The following is a 23,773-nucleotide window of genomic DNA, read 5'->3' on the forward strand; positions in this document are numbered from 1 at the left end:
TGTGCACCTATTAAAGTAACAATGTATTTCATCATTATTCTGCATGATTATTAAAGGCTAATGTTAACAAGGTCTATGCAAGGCTCTGAATGGATTTATCAGCAGTGGAAAGAAAGGCCAAATAATATCTACCATATTTGACAAATGTGAAATCAATATCAAGAGCAACACTAGCACTTTTCACCTTAGACAAGTTTAATGAACCTCTATAATATACAGTATGGTGTTGTGTGTAAATTGATTGAATAACTTCAAGAAGCTATTTGTCATTGTTAAGCAATTCAACTTACCATACATCTCTTTGACTCAGTCTACATTTATTATTGCACAGGTCTGAATGTGGGGTCTACAGTCCCATATGCTCGAGACTAGGGACTCTATTCAATCAGATCCACTTAAGCTGATACCCGCATAGCGATTGTTTTGGCGCTGTCAGAGATTGAACTGCGTTAGAGCTGTCAAATCCACAAGCGGCTCCTGGAATTATACCTTCGCCATTGGCAAATGCACAAAGTCGCATTAAGAGAAATCCCATGCAGCCTTGTTTACAAGTTCGAACACTGGAATGTAATCTACACCTCGATTAGGCTGATAGAAACCCTCATTATTTTGTTTAATGATTTTAAATTTGAGCGTCATTATTTCTTTATAGCCTACACTTTCTCGTTCTGAAATTCTAACGCGAGTGGGATGGGTGTGGCTTCGTGACAATGATCAAGAGCAGCTGCTCACCGATTTGACAGCTCAAAGCAGCTATACCACAGACACCGCCGGTTAATGCTTGATCTGATTGATTCGAAAGTGATCCTATTGAAACAACAGTTTCACTAAGGAAGGGTGAGGATTGCCCCCTATTGGCCTATTACTGTTACCACATAAACAATTCCCCAAAAGTTCCTTCCTTCCTTCCATCCATCCATCCATCCATCCATCCATCCATCCATCCATCCATCCATCCATCCATCCATCACATACATAGAGGGTATAGTTTGAACAATACATTTTATCATGTTATTCCAGAGTCATTTATTCAAATAAATATGCAATGCATACACTTTGTTTTTCCATATTATTTCACATAAATATTCAAACAGGGTTTGTCCATGGTAGAGATGCCAAGGTTTAAATGCTTTTCTGTTTTGTCTAACCAAAACAATATTACTTTCTGGATCCACTGTTCTAAAGACCGTTTTATGTCAGGGGTGACAATAGTGATACTCCAATTTATAATTGTCTGTGTTAACTCACTTTACTTTATAACGGCATATATTCTGTGTGTATATAGCTAAATAATTTAACTTTATTGTGCCAGCTTGCAAGTCAAGAATTCACTAATATTCATAATAATCATAGTTAATAATATAGAATATTGAACATATTATTTACAATCTAAAAAATGTTACTGTATGTGTCAGACGTAGGTTAAATTGTGAAAACATCTTGAAATATATATAAAACTTTAGGGTTTAGACAAATATTTAGCAGATATAGAATAAAATGTATCTACTATGCTTTTTTTGTTGTCTAATCACACATTAGCAACGCTACTCTAAGTTCTGATGAAAATCGAAGGGAAACAGTCATGCAAGGTTATTACAGTCAATCATCCAAACATAATATTAAATGTCATTCTGTACAAGGAGATCAGTCAGACTGTTTAGAAAGTAAAAGGATAGTCAGCCCCTAATCAACGTTTGTCAGATGTTTTCATAACTTCAAAGCTGAGCTATATTCCACACCATCTATTGTGTAGATCCTGCCCGCTATATTGCATTAGGAGAAATCTAAAAGGTACGAAATCCATATCAAGTGGAAAAATGTGTAACGTCTATAGACAAAAAAAACTTTAGGGTTACAGGGAGACAGGACTGACAACTATGCTAATCTTTCATTTTATAACAGACCATTATTGAGATATGAAATACTCTCACAAACTTGATGATTTGGGAGTAAACTATCCCTTTAAGTGCTGAGCAAGAAACAAGCATTATGAGCCACAAAGATTCTTAACTCTCAATTACATTTAGACTAATAAAAAAAGATCAACTAAGATTAGTTGTCACATAATGTATTTCAAAAGTACACAGCATTACTATCTCTTTATGCATTTCCATGGTGACTCACGTCATCAGGTGTCTCACGATGGCTTGTCACCTTCTTTCTTCAGACGGCTGTGGAGGAAAATAACATTAATAAACTAAACTCAGAAAAAAAAGAAACATCCCTTTTTCAGGACCCTGTCTTTCAAAGATAATTTGTAAAAATCCAAATAACTTCACAGATCTTCATTGTAAAGGGTTTAAACACTGTTTCCCATGCTTGTTCAATGAACCATAAACAATTAATGAACATGCACCTGTGGAACGGTCGTTAAGACACTAACAGCTTACAGACGGTAGGCAATTAAGGTCAGAGTTATGAAAACTTAGGACACTAAAGAGGCCTCTCTACTGACTCTGAAAAACACCAAAAGAAAGATGCCCAGGGTCCCTGCTCATCTGCGTGAACGTGCCTTAGGCATGCTGCAAGGAGGCATGAGGACTGCAGATGTGGCCAGGGCAATAAATTGCAATGTCCATACTGTGAGACGCCTAAGACAGCGCTACAGGGAGACAGGACGGAAAGCTGATCGGCCTCGCAGTGGCAGACCACGTGTAACACCTGCACAGGATTGGTACATCAGAACATCACATCTGCGGGACAGGTAAAGGATCGCAACAACAACTGCCCGAGTTACACCAGGAACGCACAATCCCTCCATCAGTGCTCAGACTGTCTGCAATAGGCTGAGAGGCAGGACCTCACCAGACATCACCGGCAACACCGTCGCTGGACCAGACAGGACTGGCAAAAAGTGCTCTTCACTGATGAGTCACGGTTTTGTCTCACCAGGGGTGATGGTCGGATTTGCGTTTATCGTCGAAGGAATGAGCGTTACACTGTACTCTGGAGCGGGATTGATTTGGAGGTGGACGGTCCGTCATGGTCTGGGGCGGTGTGTCACAGCATCATCGGACTGAGCTTGTTGTCATTGCAGGCAATCTCAATGCTGTGCGTTACAGAGAAGACATTCTCCTCCCTCATGGGAACCCTTCCTGCAGGCTCATCCTGACATGACCCTCCAGCATGACAATGCCACCAGCCATACTGCTCGTTTTGTGCGTGATTTCCTGCAAGACAGGAATGTCAGTGTTCTGCCATGGCCAGCGAAGAGCCTGGATCTCAATCCCATTGAGCACGTCTGGAACCTGTTGGATCGGAGGGTGAGGTCTACGGCCATTCCCCCCAGAAATGTCCGGGAACTTGCCGGTGCCTTGGTGGAAGAGTGGGGTAACATCTCACAGCAAGAACTGGAAAATCTGGTGCAGTCCATGAGGAGGAGATGCACTGCAGTACTTAATGCAGCTGGTGGCCACACCAGATACTGACTGTAACTTTTGATTTTGACCCCCCCCCTTTGATCAGGGACACATTATTCAATTTCTGTTAGTCACATGTCTGTGGAACTTGTTCAGTTTACGTCTTTTGTTGAATCTTATTATGTTCATATAAATATTTACACATGTTAAGTTTTCAGTTGACAGTGAGATGACGTTTCTTTTTTTCTGAGTTTATTAATGTTAGTGCAATAGTTCATCAATAAACCAAGATCCCACTTTTGTCTAGTGATTTATGATTTCTCAATAAATGCTGATACATAAATAAAAGCATTGGCTTCTTTAAAGTATTCAATGTGTTCAGGTGACATTTATTTAGAATAAAATGTAATATTAGCTCATCAATAATCAAGATCCAACTTTATCTAGTGATTTCAATTTTTCAGTAAATGCATAAATGAAAGCACTGTGTTCAGGTAAACTGTTGTTGTCGTTATTCTTCGGAGTTGGTAATCACCTCACCTGTAGTAATCCTCCTGTCCGGGCAGAGGCCCCCCGTGTTGTAGGTGGTGGTGTCCATGTAGCCACTGCTGCTCCATGGCCAGCCTCTGCAGCTCTGCTGACTGGGCGTGCATGGCCTGGAGCTGGTGGGCTGCAGACATCTGGGGGATGGGCCCCTGGAGCTCACGGGGGTACCCTGCTCCTGCAACAGCGGCATAGGCTGTTTGGATGTTGATCAAGGGGCACAAAACATCAGAGTGAGTCTTAGTCACCTCACAATCACAGAAATATAGTCTGAATACAGTGAATTGAATGTGTGTGTATTCCCATATAGATAGTCAAGGTGAATGTTATTGTTCCTCACCAAACAGTGGGTGTCGCAACATGTCGTGGTCGTGGGGCAGGTCGTTGAGCAGAGGGTTGGGGATGGGGCCTCCAGGGAAGGGGAAGCGGGCCAGACGGGGCCCAGGAGCCAGGGGATCCAGAGGGTGGGGCCCATTACCTGGGTGACAGTAACACACATCTAATGAGGCAGGAGAACAAACAATATATAAATTAACACATTTCATAAACATCAGTTAATATTGGGCAGGGGGACGAACAGTGCACACATATCAACTGATGACTACACTGGTAGGTAGACAGAGTAATACAGTGAGGAGAGTCAGCCTCTTCTCTCAACATTAAATAAGACTATCAAACATCATTAAATAAGAATATAAAAAAATATATATAATACAAATCAAATGTTCTTGTTTTTAAAACAATAATCAATTTCTGCATATACAGTACACACATACAGTACACACATTTACAGTACACACATATACAGTACACACATATCCTGAAGATGAAACAAGACAGAATATAATTGAATAGAAGTGTCCTTACCCTCACCTTGGTTGAGTGGGTCCTGCTGATGTAGGTGCAGGTGTGAGTGGATGTGGGAGTGCTGGTGGTGATGCGGCGTGACGTTGAGCATCTGCAGCCTGGCGGCCGGGTCGTTAGCCACAGATGCCATCCTCTCAGCATGGAGCCTCTCAGCAGTCAGTCGCTCAGCGTAGCTCAGCTCCGGACGCATCTGGGGCCCGGCCAGGGCCAGTGCCTGCCTCTCCCTCTCCAGGTGGTTCTGCATGACTGGGTGGAAGTGGCCAAAGGGGTGGTGGGGCGGCCCAGCGATGTGTGGCAGGGCCAGGGCTCCATGTCTGGCAAAGTGCTCCATGGGGTTGGCTGATGGATGCATGGTCTCCATCTCCGGGGGCTTGACCTCGAAGCCAGGCTTCATCCTCTCACGGAGCTCCCTCTCCCGGAGGTTACGGAGCTCCCTCTCTCTCAGGCTGGGCTCGGCGGCGTACAGGCCGGGCATGTGGTATGCCAGCAGAGGATCCCCAGGGGACAGGGACACGAAGAAGGGGTGGTTGCGATTGGTGGGGGACATGACATGGGGTCGGGCGTACTCACTGAGGGTGCGCAGGGCCGGGGTGTCGGGGCCGATGTAAGGGGGCACAGCGGCCACACTGGTGGGGGGCTGCTCGAAGGAGGAGCGCATGTGGACCTGGCCGGACATTTGGACATCACTCATACGGCTGTCGTGGGACGAGCTGGACGCTCTCTGGAAGAGGAAGAGGCTCATTTAGGTGGTTCAAATTTGCGAGAAAACAATGTATAGAGTCCTACAGGTATCCAAAACATCCATCTGATAACATTGTTGTACTAGTATATAATAATCAGTGGTGTAAAGTACTTAAGTAAAAATACTTTAAAGTACTACTTTAGTAGTTTTTTGGGGTATCTGTAGTTTACTATTTAAATTTTTGACTACTTTACTTCACACAATCAAAATAATGTACTTTTTACTCCATACATTTTCTTTGACACCCAAAAGTACTCGTTACATTTTGAATGCTTAGCAGGACAAGAAAATAGTCAAATTCACGCACTTATCAACCGAACATCCCTGATTATGCCTACTGCCTCTGATCTGGCGGACTCACTAAACACACAGATTATGTCTGAGTGTGCCCCTGGCTTTCCGTTAATTTCAAAAACAAGAAAATGGTGCCATTTGGTTTGCTTAAAATAAGGAATTTGAAATGATTTATACTTTTAATTTTACTTTTGATACTTAACTATATTTTCGCAATTACATTTATTTTTCATACTTAAGTATATTTTAAACCAAATACTTTTAGACTTTTACTCAAGTAGAATTTGACTGGGTGACTATTACTTGAGTAATTTTCTATTGAAGTATCTTTACTTTTCCTCAAGTATGAGAGTTTGGAACTTTTTCCACCACTGGTAATAATATCATTGATAACATTGTTGTTCTAGTATGTTATAATATAATTGATAACATTGTTGTTCTAGTACGTAATATCATAGATAACATCACGTCAGTTATTTATTTTTATTTATTTCACCTTTATTTAACCAGGTAGGCAAGTTGAGAACTTAAGTTAGAAGTTATGTCAAAGAAAAAAAGGAACAGAGGAAATATTACTCACAGCATTTTTGTCTTCTTGCCTCTCTCGTTCCCTCTCCCTCTCTCTGTCCTTCTCCCTCTCTCGGGCATTGTGCTCAGCCTCTCTCTTGGATCTCTCCACAGCCTCCTCTCTCTTCTTGGCCAGCTTGGACGAGGCCAGGGGAGTGAAGAACAGGTCTGTTCTGGAGCATGAGTTGTAGCCACGGTCCAGGTGTTTGAAAAACCTGAAATGAATCAAACAGCATATATAGCAATCACACAACAATATTGTTTGAGAACATATGTAATTCAGATGAACAACATCTGTTAACATTTGAGAAACACAATGGCCATAATAAACTCTGTAAAGGAGGCCCATCTTACAGGACTGTCTGGAGTGATGTCATGCAGTAAGTACCGTGCTGATTGGCTGGCATGACTGGCGATGTTGACAACCAAAGGTTCCGGTGAGGGACTTCTGGGTGGAGGGGGCGGACTCTCAAGCTCCTCACATTCATCCAATGGCTCCTCTTTAATCTGGACATGTGACCCTCCAATGCCAATGGGGTTTCCGGGCGAGGGGCGCAGGGAGGAGAAGGAGGGCTGAAGACTAGGGACTGGACCCATGGTAGAGGGGGAAGAGGCAGAGAGAACAGGGTGCAAGGCTGAGGGGGCAGAGCAGGAGGGCAGGGAGGAGTGGGGTTGGGAGTGGCTGCCTCTGCCAGGGAGGTTCTGCAGCTGCGTGAGCACGGGAGGCTGGGGTGGGAGTCCCTGCTGCATGGGCAGGGACTGGGGCATGAGCTGGAGGGGGGTGGAGGGGCACCGGGAGGGTGCTGGTTGGGCAGGGAGTTGAGGGGCTTCAGTGCTGGAGGAGGGGGCAGGTTGGATGGCATCTGCGGGAAAGGGGGAGCAAGGGAAGAAGAGAGGTGTGGTGGCTGCTTGTAAGATGGAGGGATGGGTGTGGTTGGGGGTGGTTTGATTTGGGGCCCGGAGGTGAGGGGGAGGGCCTGGGGGAAGGAGGGTTCCCTGGGAAAGTGAGGAGGGGGTCGCTGGGGGTGGGGGCACTGGGTGGGAGCACCATGGAGGGACAGGGGTTGGGTGGGAGGCAGAGAGCCAGGAGAAGGAAGAGGACCCTGGAATACAGGAGTTGGAGGATGGAAGGCCTGTCCCAGCAGAGGAGGGATGGGTGAGGGGCCAGCGAGAGGGTGAGTGGAGGGGGGTAGGGGTCGGTTGTGTGGGGGACTTGTCTGATAGCTAACTGACTGACCAGCCTGAGCAGAGGTGGCTGAAGGCTGGGGGGGCTCTGGGGAGGGGGTTGCCTGGGCCTGTACCTGGCCAGGCTCTGCAGAGGGAGAGGTACCCTGGGGAGGCAGAGATGTGTTTGAGCCTGCAACCTGTGATGGAGGAACAATCTGTGGGGTCTGTGTTTCAGCCAGGGCAGCAGCAGGGGCACTGACGGTCTCTGCTGCTGCCTGGTGGGCACCCTGGAGCTGCTGGGCTGAGGAGTCGGAGTCACTCTCGTTGCCCTGGCGAGGGCTGGGGATGCTGGGGGAGGAGGAGCGGTTGTCCTGGTCGATGTCTTTGGTGTCGCTGCTGCCGTCGTCCTGGGCACTGCGGCTGTCTGAGCAGCTCTCCTCCTCCACCTCACCCCCCTCTGCCTCCGACCGGCACTCTGCCTGTTCACCCTGAGAGGAGGATGGAGACACAAGGTTAGAATTGTTGGTGAGGGGAGGTTCTCATCATGCTAATGTTACCCAAAAAGAGCCACTGGATAGATCGAGTTACACCCAACAATGTAGCTCAGTGCAGGAAGATAAGACATTAACTAAAGAATAACGAGGCAACAAAAGTGATATGTTTCTGAGAGCTGGTTAACCTCATTTTGCTTCTCTCTGATCTTGCACCTTGTAGCTGTTATTGCTTTCCTACTGTCTTACACTCTGTCTGACCTGCAGTGTCTTCGTCCTTTTAGTTGGTGTTCTCTCAGGCTCCTCTGGGTCCTGGGCTGCACTCTCCCTGGAACGTTTAGTACTCTTTGGTAGGGGCGCCTCTTCCTTTATCTTCTGTTAGATGGAAGAAATATTATTCACTTATTCAATTCAGTTCTACATGCATATATAACGCAGTAAAAAGTATTTGGACAAAGGGGAAGCCTTGGTCTGAATGGCAGAAATACAACTAGATGTTATGATTCTATATGATATTAGGTGTACTTCAATTCACAAATGCGCCATTACTGTGCATTCAAATCTATTTCCCTAACTTCAAAAATAATATATGTGTGTGACTGTACCTTGCCAGGCTTCTTTGTGTTATCAGTCTTCTCTAAACAGGAGGTTCTGGATGCGTTGGAGGTGGAGCTAGCTCCACTGGGGGCGGGAGAGGGATGGCTACTGGACTGCTGGTCTTCACTGGTAGGAGAGCCGGTCAGCCTCTTGTGGCCACTTCTTAATGAAGACAACTGGAGAGAGATACAACTTAGAGTATTGAAAGATATTATAACAACAATTGAGAGAGAAAGATAATGATGAGGGTGGTAGGGAAAGAGAGAGAGGGTGGTAGGGAAAGAGAGAGAGGGTGGTAGGGAAAGAGAGAGAGGGTGGTAGGGAAAGAGAGAGAGGGTGGTAGGGAAAGAGAGAGAGGGTGGTAGGGAAAGAGAGAGAGGGTGGTAGGGAAAGAGAGAGAGGGTGGTAGGGAAAGAGAGAGAGGGTGGTAGGGAAAGAGAGAGAGGGTGGTAGGGAAAGAGAGAGAGGGTGGTAGAGAAAGAGAGAGAGGGTGGTAGGGAAAGAGAGAGAGGGTGGTAGGGAAAGAGAGAGAGGGTGGTAGAGAAAGAGAGAGAGAGGAGTGTGGGTGGCAGTGAGGAAGGGAGGTATACACAAGATGGGGCTAAGATGGGCGGTTCCCAGGCTTACCGGTGTTCTGCTGCGTCGCGTCCTCATGCCGTGCTTCCCGTTGCCCTCTTCTTCCTCTTTGACAGGTTTGAACATGAAGGGAGGGTCAGCAGGCTTAGGGCCAGGCGGCAGGCAGCCATGTTTGTTGTAGTAGGTACGACAGGTGGTACACAGGAGGATGTTATCCCGGCCTCCGTGCTGCCAGTCCTTAGAGTCTGAAATTAAAGCATTGAATGGAATAAACTTTATTGATCACAAGAGGAGAAATGTGATTTGTCATCAACATAGGACAGAAACATACAGTACATCAGAACCCATTGAACTGAGCACCGGTGGCTGGTGGTGCAAGTATGATACATGACATCAATGCAAACCAATAAAATCAATGGGGGAAATAAAGAAACGGAGAGAGTTAAGCGATACTCACTGGTTGTGGCACAGTGTCCACAGGTGCCTTGCTCGCTGTCTTCACTGTCCAGGTCGTCCTCACTGGCTGAACTTATGTCCACTACAGGAGAGAGAAGATATCAGATTAAAGACTATACTCACTGCTATTCATTCAGACAAAGACAACACCCACTCCTATTGTGTTATCTACAGTTACTGGACTAGATGATAGAAACAGACCCTTAGTTTCAGAATGGGTGGCAAGGAATAAGTTAGTCCTAAATATTTCAAAAACTAAAAGCATTAAATTTGGGACAAATCATTCACTAAACCCTAAACTTCAACTAAATATTGTAATAAATAATGTGGAAATTGAGCAAGTTGAGGTGACTAAACTGCTTGGAGTAACCCTGGATTGTAAACTGTCATGGTCAAAACATATTGATACAACAGTAGCTAAGATGGGGAGAAGTATTTCCATGATAAGGCACTGCTCTACCTTCTTAACAGCACTGTCAACAAGGCAGGTCCTACAGTCTCTAGTTTTGTCGCACCTGGACTACAGTTCAGTCGTGTGGTCAGGTGCCACAAAGAGGGACTTAGGAAAATTGCAATTGATTCAGAACAGGGCAGCACGGCTGGCCCTTGGATGTACACAGAGAGCTAATATTAATAATATGCATGTCAATCTCTCCTGGCTCAAAGTAGAGGAAAGATCACTACTTGTATTAGTGAGAAGTATTGACATGTTGAAAGCACCGAGCTGTCTGTTTAAACGACTAGCACACAGCTCAGACACCCATGCATACCCCACAAGACATGCCACCAGAGGTCTCTTCACAGTCCCCAAGTCCAGAACAGACTATGGGAGGCACACAGTACTACATAGAGTCATGACTACATGGAACTCTATTCCACATCAGGTAACTGATGCAAGCAGTAGAATCAGATTTTAAAAAACAGATTAAAAAAAATACACCTTATGGAACAGTGGGACTGGGAAGCAACACAAACAAAGGCACAGACACATGCATACACACATATGACAACATACGCACTATACACACACGTATACATGGATTTTGTGTTGTAGATATGTGATAGTGGAGTATGGGCCTGAGGGCACACAGTCTGTTGCAAATTCTGTAATGAATGCACACTACCGTTCAAAAGTTTGGGGTCGCTTAGAAATGTCCTTGTTTCTTAAATAAAAGCAACCATTTTGTCCATTAAAATAGCATCAAATTGATCAGAAATACAGAATAAACATTGTTAATGTTGTAAATGACTATTGTAGCTGGAAACGGCTGATTTTTAATGGAATATCTACATAGGCGTACTATAGGCCCATTATCAACAACCATCACTCCTGTGTTCCAATGGCACGTTGTGTTAGCTAATCCAAGTTTATCATTTTAAAAAGCTAATTGATCCTTAGAAAAACCCTTTGTAATTATGTTAGCACAGCTGAAAACTGTTGTTCTGATTAAAGAAGCAATAAAACGGGCCTTCTTTAGACTAGTTGAGTATCTGGAGCATCAGCATTTGTGGGTTTGATTACAGGCTCAAAATGGCCAGAAACAAAGAACTTCATTCTGAAACTCATCAGTCTATTCTTGTTCTGAGAAATGAAGGCTATTTCATGTGAGAAATTGCCAAGAAACTGAAGATCTCGTACAATGCTGTGTACTACTCCCTTCACAGAACAGCGCAAACTGGCTCTAACCAGAATAGAAAGAGGAATGGAAGGCCCCGGTGCACAACTGAGCAAGAGGACAGGTACATTAGAGTGTCTAGTTTGAGAAACAGACGCCTCACAAGTCCTCAACTGGCAGCTTCATTAAATAGTACCCGTAAAACACCAGTCTCAACGTCAACAGTGAAGAGGCGACTCCGGCTGCTGGCCTTCTAGGCAGAGTTTCTCTATCCAGTGTCTGTGTTCTTTTGCCCATCTTAATCTTTTCTTTTCATTGGCCAGTCCGAGATATGGCCTTTTCTTTGCAACTCTGCCTAGAAGGCAAGCATCCCGGAGTCGCCTCTTCACTGTTGAGACTGGTATTTTGTGGCGGCTTAACCTGTTGGGGGTAGGGGGCAGTATTGACACGGCCGGAAAAAAACGTACCCAATTTAATCTGGTTACTACTCCTGCCCAGTAACTAGAATATGCATATAATTATTGGCTTTGGATAGAAAACACCCTAAAGTTTCTAAAACTGTTTGAATGGTGTCTGTGAGAATAACAGAACTCATATGGCAGACAAAAACCTGAGAGGATTCTATATGGGAAGTGGCCTGTCTGACAAGTTGTTGTTCATCTGGGCTCTTTTTATTGAAGACTGAGGATCGTTGCTCTAACGTGACACTTCCTACGGCTCCCATAGGCTCTCAGAGCCCGGGAAAAAGCTGAACGATATCGAGGCAGCCTCTGGCTGAAACACATTATCGCTTTTGGCAAGTGGCCGATCAGAGTACTATGGGCTTAGGCGCGTGCCCGAGTCGACCCCATGCTTTATTTTCTTTCGTCTGTTTACCTAAATGCAGATTCCCGGTCGGAATATTATCGCTTTTTTACGAGAAAAATGGCATAAAAATTGATTTTAAACAGCGGTTGACATGCTTCGAAGTACGGTAATGGAATATTTTGAATTTTTTTGTCACGAAATGCGCCATGCTCGTAACCCTTATTTACCCTTTCGGATAGTGTCTTGAACGCACGAACAAAACGCCGCTATTTGGATATAACTATGGATTATTTGGGACCAAACCAACATTTGTTATTGAAGTAGAAGTCCTGGGAGTGCATTCTGACAAAGAACACCAAAGGTAATAACATTTTTCTTATAGTAAATCTGACTTTGGTGAGTGCTAAACTTGCTGGGTGTCTAAATAGCAAGCCCTGTGATGCCGGGCTATCTACTGAGAATATTGCAAAATGTGCTTTCACCGAAAAGCTAATTTAAAATCGGACATATCGAGTGCATAGAGGAGTTCTGTATCTTTAATTCTTAAAATAATTGTTATGCTTTTTGTGAACGTTTATCGTGAGTAATTTAGTAAATTCACCGGAAGTTTGCGGGGGGTATGCTAGTTCTGAACGTCACATGCTAATGTAAAAAGCTGGTTTTTGATATAAATATGAACTTGATTGAACAAAACATGCATGTATTGTATAACATAATGTCCTAGGTGTGTCATCTGATGAAGATCATCAAAGGTTAGTGCTGCATTTAGCTGTCTTCTGGGTTTTTGTGTCATTATATGCTAGCTTGAAAAATGGGTGTCTGATTATTTCTGGCTGGGTACTCTGCTGACATAATCTAATGTTTTGCTTTCGTTGTAAAGCCTTTTTGAAATCGGACAGTGTGGTTAGATTAACGAGTCTTGTCTTTAAAATGGTGTAAAATAGTCATATGTTTGAAAAATTGAAGTAATAGCATTTCTAAGGTATTTGAATAACGCGCCACAGGATTCCACTGGCTGTTACGTAGGTGGGACGATTTCGTCCCGCCGGCCCTAGAGAAGTTAACTTATCCTTTCCCGCAGCTCAACTTACCCCATACACAGGGTAAGTTGTGCCAAGAGACCAGTTTTTTGGGGACATGCTATGTTTTCAAAACTGTAATGTTTACATGAATTCTGATTATTTCCAGGAATACACATCATCCTGAAATATACACTGCTCAAAAAAATAAAGGGAACACTTAAACAACACAATGTAACTCCAAGTCAATCACACTTCTGTGAAATCAAACTGTCCACTTACGAAGCAACACTGATTGACAATAAATTTCACATGCTGTTGTGCAAATGGAATAGACAACAGGTGGAAATTATAGGCAATTAGCAAGACACCCCCAATAAAGGAGTGGTTCTGCAGTGGTGACCACAGACCACTTCTCAGTTCCTATGCTTCCTGGCTGATGTTTTGGTCACTTTTGAATGCTGGTGGTGCTTTCACTCTAGTGGTAGCATGAGACAGAGTCTACAACCCACACAAGTGGCTCAGGTAGTGCAGCTCATCCAGGATGGCACATCAATGCGAGCTGTGGCAAGAAGGTTTGCTGTGTCTGTCAGCGTAGTGTCCAGAGCATGGAGGCGCTACCAGGAGACAGGCCAGTACATCAGGAGACGTGGAGGAGGCCGTAGGAGGGCAACAACCCAGCAGCAAGACCGCTACCTCCGCCTTTGTGCAAGGAGGAGCAGGAGGAGCACTGCCAGAGCCCTGCAAAATGACCTCCAGCAGGCCACAAATTTGCATGTGTCTGCTCAAACGGTCAGAAACAGACTCCATGAGGGTGGTATGAGGGCCCGACGTCCACAGGTGGGGGTTGTGCTTACAGCCCAACACCGTGCAGGACGTTTGGCATTTGCCAGAGAACACCAAGATTGTCAAATTCGCCACTGGCGCCCTGTGCTCTTCACAGATGAAGCAGGTTCACACTGAGCACGTGACAGACGTGACAGAGTCTGGAGACGCCGTGGAGAACGTTCTGCTGCCTGCAACATCCTCCAGCATGACCGGTTTGGCGGTGGGTCAGTCATGGTGTGGGGTGGCATTTCTTTGGGGGGCCGCACAGCCCTCCATGTGCTCGCCAGAGGTAGCCTGACTGCCATTAGGTTTCGAGATGAGATCCTCAGACCCCTTGTGAGACCATATGCTGGTGCGGTTGGCCCTGGGTTCCTCCTAATGCAAGACAATGCTAGACCTCATGTGGCTGGAGTGTGTCAGCAGTTCCTGCAAGAGGAAGGCATTGATGCTATGGACTGGCCCGCCCGTTCCCCAGACCTGAATCCAATTGAGCACATCTGGGACATCATCTCACTCCATCCACCAACGCCACGTTGCACCACAGACTGTCCAGGAGTTGGCGGATGCTTTAGTCCAGGTCTGGGAGGAGATCCCTCAGGAGACCATCCGCCACCTCATCAGGAGCATGCCCAGGCGTTGTAGGGAGGTCATACAGGCACGTGGAGGCCACACACACTACTGAGCCTCATTTTGACTTGTTTTAAGGACATTACATCAAAGTTGGATCAGCCTGTGTTGTGGTTTTCCACTTTAATTTTGAGTGTGACTCCAAATCCAGACCTCCATGGGTTGATAAAATGGATTTCCATTGATTATTTTTGTGTGATTTTGTTGTCAGCACATTCAACTATGTAAAGAAAAAAGTTTTTAATAAGATTATTTCATTCATTCAGATCTAGGATGTGTTATTTTAGTGTTCCCTTTATTTTTTTGAGCAGTATATGTATACACTACATGACCAAATGTATGTAGACACCTGCTGCTCAAACATCTCTTTCCAAAATCATCTGCATTAATATGGAGTTGATCCCCCCCTTTGCTGCTATAACAGCTTCCACGCTTCTGGGAAGGCTTTCCACTAGATGTTGGAACATTACTGCAGGGACTTGCTTCCATTCAGCCACAAGAGGATTGGTGAGGTCTGGCACTGATGTTGGGCGATTAGGCCTGGCTCGCAGATGGTGTTCCAATTCATCCCAAAGGTGTTCGATGGGGCTGAGGTCAGGGCTCTGTGCAGGCCAGTCAAGTTCTTCCACACTGATCTCGACAAACCATTTCTGTATGGACCTCGCTTTGTGCACGGGGGAATTGTCAAGTTGAAACAGGAAAGGGCTTTCCCAAAACTGTTGCCACAAAGTTGGAAGCACAGAATTGTCTAGAATGTCATTGTATGCTGTAGCGTTAAAGGGCCTAGCCCGAACCATAAAAAACAGCCCCAGACCATTATTCCTCCTCCACCAAAGTTTACAGTTGGCACTATGCATTGGGGCTGGTAGCGTTCTCCTGGCATCCGCCAAACTCAAATTTGTCCGTCAGACTGCCAGATGGTGAAGCGTGATTCATCACTCCAGAGAACGCATTTCCACTGCTCCAGAGGCCAATGGCGGCGAGCTTTACACCACTCCAGCCGATGCTTGGCATTGCGCATGGTGATCATGGGCGTGTGTGCGGCTGCTCGGCCAATGGAAACCCATTTCATGAAGCTCCCAACGATCAGTTCTTGTGCTGACATTTCTTCCAGAGGCAGTTTGGGACTCGGTAGTGAGTGTTGCAACCAAGGACAGATGATTTTTTTACGCGCTTCAGCACTCAGCGGTCCCATTCTGTGAGCTTGCGTGGCCTACCACTTCCCTGCTGACCCATTGTTACTCCTAGATGTTTCCACTTCATAATAACAGCACTTACAGTTGACCAGGGTAGCTCTAGGAGGGCAGAATTTGACCAACTGACTTGTTAGAAAGGTGGCATCCTATGACGGTGCCATGTTGAAAGTCACTGAGCTCTTCACTAAGGCCATTCTACTGCCAATGTTTGTCTATGGAGATTGCATGGCTGTGTGCTCAATTTTATACACCTGTCAGCAACGGGTGTGGCTGAAATAACCGAATCAACTAATTTGAAGGGGTTTCCACACACTTTTGTATACATAGTGTATATCTTTGTTAGAAAGAATACAATATTTTCCTTGACTGAGTGATGTTGAATGTAAAAAACGGCTCCACTTACCCCACTATCCCCTTCTAGTCCTAATCTGTGTCCAGGAACCCGGCCATAAAATAAGCTAAATCTTAGAGGAATTGAAAACCCCCGGGACTCACTGGATTGGGACTGGGAAGGGGTGTTCACAGTGGCAGCGGTGGCGCGAGTCTTGGCCTTGCGTGAGGACGGCTGTCTACGGTGCTGACGGTACGGCCGCGTGCCTGCAGCCTCAGGCGTCTTCTTCCAGTGATAGTAGAATGTGATCAACTCCCCCTGCCAACAACACAACACGGGATTTAAGAAGAGGGCACAGTGTGCAGATTCCAATGAAGATACAGATAATGATATTGAATGTGTTGCTGGAGTGCGTTACAGGCTTTGGTTTTTCCAATTATGTTTTGAGGATGGACTTTAGCATGTTAGCACGTAGGGCGTGCCAAATGATGTCACATCGTTAGTGTCGTGTCTCTGACTTATCATTAAATGTGAAGACTGTTATTTATCAAATCAATTCTCTGTAATTATTATTACGTGATTAAACTAATAATGTAAATTTAATTAACTAGGAAGTTAAGGCACCACGGAAAATGTTCAGATTACAAAATTATAATTTTCCAAATATAACTATTCAGATTTTAATATCTGATCAATTATTCTTCTATTAATTAATTATTATTATTACCTTCCACCAGTCTCATCTGAACGTCGTAAAATTCTTGGTTATCTGCACAAACCGAGACTCTACTATGAATCATCCATACACAAATTGGCTAAATTATTTATTTACTAACTAATTAAACAATTACAGAATATACAATACATAATAACATTATACAGTAAATACCGTCCCTAGTGGACTGAACACAAACAGTTTGGTTATAACACGATAGCTTCAGAGAGAAGAGAAGGGGGTTTTGGAAGGAAGACTAAGGAACATTGGTCTCTATCAGACCTGGAAAGCTATTCTCACATAAATACATATGCCACTAACGATCGCCCATTCGGAAAAGCAATGCACTGTATTTAACGTGAAGCTGGCTTCGATAGTTGAGCTGGTGATGTGAGGCTCTGGTTTGCCCAGTCGATGTCGCCCTCGTCCTTTGTGGAATCTTCCGGGTCATCGTGTGAGAGGTTCACGTGGTCTGAGAGGTTTATCTCACTCTGGAGATGCTTCCTCGTCGGTCAGTGTTCTCGTACTAGATTTGCGCATATGTTCAGCTGCAGTCTGATATATGCTAGTTTAGTATGCACTTCTTCTTTAGGTGATCAATAGTTCAGAGTTCATACCATTTCACGTGTGGCGCAAGCTCTCACGTTTCCTGGCCTGTAGAGTTAAAATTGGCCCTTTTCAACGTGGAGGGAAGTCCTCCCTTTATTTGGAACTGAGTTGGCTTTTCGTCACGGAGGCTTTTATTCAAGAGTTGAAAAGGGGTTGGTTCATCATTTCCAACCAATGTCTATTCACTTCGGCGTGGCTACTGACTTAGTTAAACTTTACATGGGAGGCCAATTCTCTCATTTTAACCTGTCTGGGCAAGGGGGCAGTATTTTCACAGCCGGATAAAAAACATACCCGATTTAAACTGGTTACTACTCTTTCCCAGAAACGAGAATATGCATATTATTAGTATTTGGATAGAAAACACTCTGAAGTTTCTAAAACTGTTTGAATGGTGTCTGTGAGTATAACAGAACTCATATGGCAGGCAAAAACCTGAGAAAATTCCAAGCAGGAAGTGGCCTGTTTGCGAATTTGTAGTTCTCCCTTTGCTTCTCTATCGAAACTACAGTGCCCGTGGGGTTATGTAGCACTTTCTAAGGCTTCCATTGGCTCTCTAAAGCATTCAGAAAGCGGATTGACGCATCTCCTGTCTCCGGGCAGAGTACAGGAGCACAGTTTGTCAGTGGACTGCCTGGTGGCTAAGAGATTGGAAATGCGCGTTCACGAGACCTTGTCATTTTTTCTCTTCCTTTTTGAATGAATACAGCATTGTCCGGTTGGAATATTATTGCTATTTTACGAGAAAAATACCATAAAAATTGATTTTAAACAGCGTTTGACATGCTTCTAAGTACGGTAAAGGAACATTTTGAAATTTTTTGTCTCGAAATGCGCTCGCGCATTACCCTTTGGATAGTGACCTGAACGCACGAACAAAACGGGGGTATTTGCACATAACTATGGATTATTTGGAACAAAAACAACATTTGTTGTGGAAGTAGCAGTCCTGGGAGTGCATTCTGACGAAGAACAGCAAAGGTAATCCAATTTTTCTAATAGTAATTTTGAGTTTAGGTTGCCCCGAACTTGGGTGCCAAATTAGCTAGCCGTGATGGCTGAGCTATGTACTCAGAATATTGCAAAATGTGCTTTCGCCGAAAAGCTATTTTAAAATCTGACATAGCGATTGCATAAAGGAGTTCTGTATCTATAATTCTTAAAATAATTGCTATGTATTTTGTCAACGTTTATTATGAGTAATTTAGTAAATTCACTGGAAGTTTTCGGTGGGAATACAATTTCTGAACATCACACGCCAATGTAAAAAGCTGTTTTTTTATATAAATATGAACTTGATTGAACAAAACATGCATGTATTGTATAACATAATGTCCTAGGAGTGTCATCTGATGAAGATCATCAAAGGTTAGTGCTGCATTTAGCTGTGTTTTGGGTTTTTGTGACATATATGCTTGCTTGAAAAATGGCTGTGTGGTTATTTGTGTCTATGTACTCTCCTAACATAATCTAATGTTTTGCTTTCGCTGTAAAGCCTTTTGGAAATCGGACAATGTGGTTAGATTAACGAGAGTCTTATCTTTCAAATGGTGTAAAATAGTCGTATGTTTGAAATATTGAAATTATTGCATTTTTGAGGTATTTGTATTTCGCGCCACGCGATTCCACTGGCTGTTGAATAGAGTGGGACGCTAACATCCCACCTAGCCCATAGAGGTTAAAGCTTAACATCACATCCTTTCGCAAACAGTTTCATCTTACTTATTCATTTTATACAAGAATTAGATACAAGCCTCATAACTGAGGAACCTGTATAAACAGAGTTAGGGTAATGTTGCTGTATTGTCTTTCATGAGGTCATAAACATAAAACAAAACGGACCAGGTCGTAGCTGGCTTCTCCACCGACCGTTTACACATTCTCCAAAATAGGACTATTGTTAAATTCTCAAATTCTGGGATGAGATAGGGAGAGTCCCTTTGTTCTACTGTTACCCTCTCTCTCCCATACGACATGGTCAGGGAGAAACGACGTGGTTATAAAGTCATAAAAACTGCCCCTCCTAAAACCCCACCTGTTTTGTTTTGGTTGTTGTCAGTGACTCTTTGTTAGTTCCCCGTTCTGTTTGAGTGAAATTATTTGGTTTTCTTGCTGGGGAACGTAACAAGTAAATGACAATACAAAAAAAAATGTATACATTCACTACTGTAAGTCGCTCTGGATAAGAGCGTCTGCTAAATGACTAAAATGTAAATGTAAAATGTAAGTATATCAGCAAATACATCAAATAAGAAGGAACCACTGACTGCATTGCAAACAGTTAGGTCTGTTGATTGTGTGTATAGTTATGTCCAGTTATATGTCTGTTATGTCTAGACAGACATAAGACATAGTATGATAGTAAAATATATTACACCAGGTGTTTTCATTTACCGTTTTCTTGTTGGGCAGCAGCTCTTTGCGAATCCTGAAGAAATTCTTGCCGTACTGTCTCAAACCTTTGATGAACCGCTTCTGTTGATTGTAAAGTGATTGTGGGTGAAATAAAAACAAACAGTCAACAATATACCATGCAGTGTAAACGTGTTTCATATTGTTTCACTATTGTCTATGTTACACAATGGCCATAATACATATTGGAGTAACCCGATGTAACCACAGAGCAGCTCTAACAACACATAGGGCCATATTCTGTGTAGAGCGCTTAACTAAAATATCTGAGCAAATCTCACGTTGACATCAATGAATGATTTATGCAAAAGTCAGAGTTACAATGCTCATCTCAATTATAAATCGGGCCCAAGTGCCTAAAGTTAAACATTGTCTTTGGACCTGAAGTAAGCATGGTGCAAGGCTGCTTTACCACATCATCTTCTGACCAACATTTCTCAATGAGTTTGGGCACAGGTTTCTTCACTAGGCGCTGGAGAGCTTTAGCTGCGTCGTAACGGCTGGCGTGTAACTGTAGAGGGAGGGAGACAATAAAAGATCTACTGAGAAGGGTTCAAGATCTTATTTGTAACAATATATTGTTTTTGCAATTGTACACTATATTTTTTTATAAAAACATTTCTCTACAATGTTTAAAAAAACAAAAACAAAAAACTATTACATTTAAGTGAAAATGAAATGATCTCATTGTTCTATTTCATATTCCCATTTAAATGCAGAAAAGTATTCCTGCTCACCATGTTTAAAGCGTTGAGTGTGGTGTCGTCACGAGAGGCCGCCAAACACCCGTCCTCTGTGGATCCTCCATCACACATCCCTGCAAACGCTGCCATGCTCCTTCAATCAGGAAGAGACATGGAAGATAAATAAATCCTGCTGTGCAGTCAGTCAGGATGACAAGCATGACAAACATTGTGCACTACAGTCGCCTACAGAAGTGTTTTTAAATGACATTATCTTTAACAATAATGACCTGACAGGCTAGCTAGAAGAACTCTGAAAGGAAAAGTCTCTATACTAAATGACAACTAAAAACCAGCAGCAGTCAAACTGAAACGATGATGTTCTACACACTACTTAATGACCATAATAATGCACTTCACTCTTACTCTCAACACCAGTGTTATGCAGGGCTGACAGACACCAGGTTTTGTATGAATCCCATCCGTCTTTAAATCTGGCAGGGTTGCACCATTCATCACACAAGAGATACACTACAAGTGTAGCCTGGTCCCAGATCTGTTTGTGCTGTATACCCAACAACAACCACAGGAGTTGGCTATACAGCACAAACAGATCTGGGACCAGGCTAATATGAGTGCTGCAGAGTCGACACTAACCTGGCAGCTCTGAGGTACATGAGGAGGTCACAATCATTGACCCCTGGCATCCACACCAGCTCTTCATTCTCTGTCTGAGTCTGAACACCAAACACAGGGCGTGGTTGCAGCTCAGGGAGCTTAGCCTGCATACACACAAATAATACAGACAGATAAATACCATGTTTGTCTCACTGTCACAGACAGTTGATTACAGTGATATGAGATATGCACCATGTATTTCACAAATACATACAAATATATGTCAGGTTATGACAGCGAGATAGTTTATGACATACTGTATGTATCATGAGGCTCTCAAATTTTGCAACACTAAACCAATGGAGATTGTTGAAGACATACCGGTACTGCTATATGGTAAGGTCTCAAATGTGCAATACCTTAGAGAGGGACAGCCTGCTTAAAGGGGGTTAATGGACTATTACCTGATGACTTGATCCCACTCTGATCTCCCCCTGCGTGCTGTTCAGGCTCCTGGAAATAAGAATAATTCAGTTATAACATATAACAGTTAGATATTACATTGTTATACTGTTATTGTACATAGAGGATACTATATTTGCAACTGATTTGAACAGAATAAAAACTAAAATCAAGAAACATTTTATTAGATAATCATTGAAAAGGCGTAACGCTCGCTCACCATTAAAAACTCATTGTTTTATTCAAGTCACATGTTGACAAAATGTCATTATCAATTGTAGTATCAATCAAGTGAACAGTGTAATGGCAGGTAGGTAGCCCAGCGGCTAAGGAATTGGAGCATTAGCAGAAAGCTTGACTGTTTGAATCCCGAGCCGAGCGCTAGAAATAAAGAGGAGATTTGATCTGACAACTGAAGGGCTGCTGGGTTCACATTTTAACAATCCCCTACCGTTGGGCCTTTGAGCAGGGCCCTTAACCCCACAACATGCTCTTCATCCAGGGGCGCTGCACTGTAGCTTGACCCTGTGCTCCTCTCAAATGTGTGTGATGTGTGCTATCAAATTTCTGTTGTTTGCTGTAACATATGGACAGTTAAATTGTATTGCATTGTAATGTTTATAACCATATAGCAATGTTAATGTTCTGTTCTAAAACAGAAAAAAAACTAGTGCTAGATTCCTTCCTTTTTTCTGACATACTAGTGCATGCATATGCAAAGGAATTAAACATATTTAACACAAATCACAAGGCAAATAGGCTATGAGCCTAACAAAATCTTAATCCCTAATCCTAATCTAAATATTTCATATTACTGGGTTAATCTTGTATTTCAATTGGACAGCGGTTTTCTTTAATCCCGCCCATCCATCAGTGAAGGCCAATCTGAATGCGGCTATTACGTTCCCTCCAAACATTACATAAACGAGTCCTGTCTCCAGCCACTTGCAATGCTTATCACACTTGCCTTTTTACAAAATAAGCATAGCATGATGCGTGTTGCTTTGAAGCGTATAATAACGCATACTTTACACTTAAATAAGCATTCTCACATCGTCATTGTCTATTTACGTGGCCCGACAGTCTCGCAAAATGGAGTATTGACATAAGTCTTTTCCCGGGAGCCGAAGTGAAAATCGACAGAAACCACACCAAATCTGTGACAGCTGAATTGACACAGATGACAGTAATCCACAATGCACCGCGTGATCAATTAAATATATCTAGATACTGAAATATTTTATCCGTACGATAGATTGCTAGCTTTAGCTACATGGATCGAGCTAACGCCATCGCGACCATTGCAATTCCAAGTATGTCATAAAAATGGCAAGGTAAACACAGAAATTTAAAATATTCGCGTCTAAAACAATGTCAAATGTACGAGGCAACGCCATTACCTTCTCGGACTGAACAGGTCGTCCATGTCGGAGGCTCTTAGTGTCGTTTTTAGGTTGACACTGCCAGCGTAGTGGTCGATACAAACTATGCTATTCCATACTACTCAAAATGGAGGCTAAGAGACGATTTTTTTTTTCCTAACACTAAACTGTGCAATGACCTCAGCCCCACGCTCAGCATTAAAATTTACGCTCTCCGTAGATATAACGGAGCATGTGCCGCGGTCGCCCTAATAGGATAATCTACTGTAGTGTCCACAGAGCCATGCCCCAGAGAGCATCGATACCAAAATATAGAACAGCTTCGAACGCAGACATTCAGAGCGCCAGGAAAACTGTAGAGCGCGAGAATACTGAACAGGTTCACACCTGGATACATTATCCAGCCCTGACTAATATTCCAGGAATACATATTTCAAGAATAAATTATATAACAATGGTAGAATAGTCACACCTGTCACCCTTATAATAGATATATGCTTGACAATAAAACATTTTTTTACACATCTTGCAGAAAAGTAATGACCACAGGGAAATGGTTCAGTTCCAAACAAATTAGTTTATTCAACTGCCTCTATAGCCATAGGTACAGCCTTTGTACTTTCCCAAACCATTGGTTATTTTGCTCTATATTTCAATAGTAAGAATAGCAACTCAACACACTAACCAAAATGTGCCCCCCCCCCAACAAAAAGTGCCAGAATTGTAAGTAACTAGTCTCCACAGACACCTTGTGATTCTAGGGCAGCAGAATGTATGTAGACTAGGGTAAGTAATGTATGTATGTAACC

The 23,773-nt window shown here is 43.4% G+C and overlaps 1 protein-coding gene across 1 annotated transcript; it reads right to left on the reverse strand.

Annotated features, from left to right (window-relative positions):
* Positions 1-1,006: 1,006 nt before the first annotated feature.
* LOC106583561 (arginine-glutamic acid dipeptide repeats protein-like) lies at positions 1,007-23,266 on the reverse strand. The gene is given in 18 exon segments (XM_014167890.2): positions 1,007-2,171; positions 3,900-4,098; positions 4,243-4,380; positions 4,770-5,490; positions 6,386-6,587; positions 6,761-7,068; positions 7,071-8,027; positions 8,280-8,405; positions 8,636-8,803; positions 9,255-9,448; positions 9,661-9,741; positions 16,248-16,401; positions 19,802-19,882; positions 20,232-20,330; positions 20,557-20,656; positions 21,160-21,284; positions 21,585-21,633; positions 22,983-23,266. Coding segments are annotated over 18 exon segments (3,762 nt in total). The 5' UTR covers positions 23,009-23,266; the 3' UTR covers positions 1,007-2,137.
* Between the last annotated feature and the right edge of the window lie 507 nt (positions 23,267-23,773).

Source organism: Salmo salar, chromosome ssa22, assembly GCF_905237065.1.
Source record: "Salmo salar chromosome ssa22, Ssal_v3.1, whole genome shotgun sequence".
Classification (NCBI taxonomy): domain Eukaryota; kingdom Metazoa; phylum Chordata; class Actinopteri; order Salmoniformes; family Salmonidae; genus Salmo; species Salmo salar.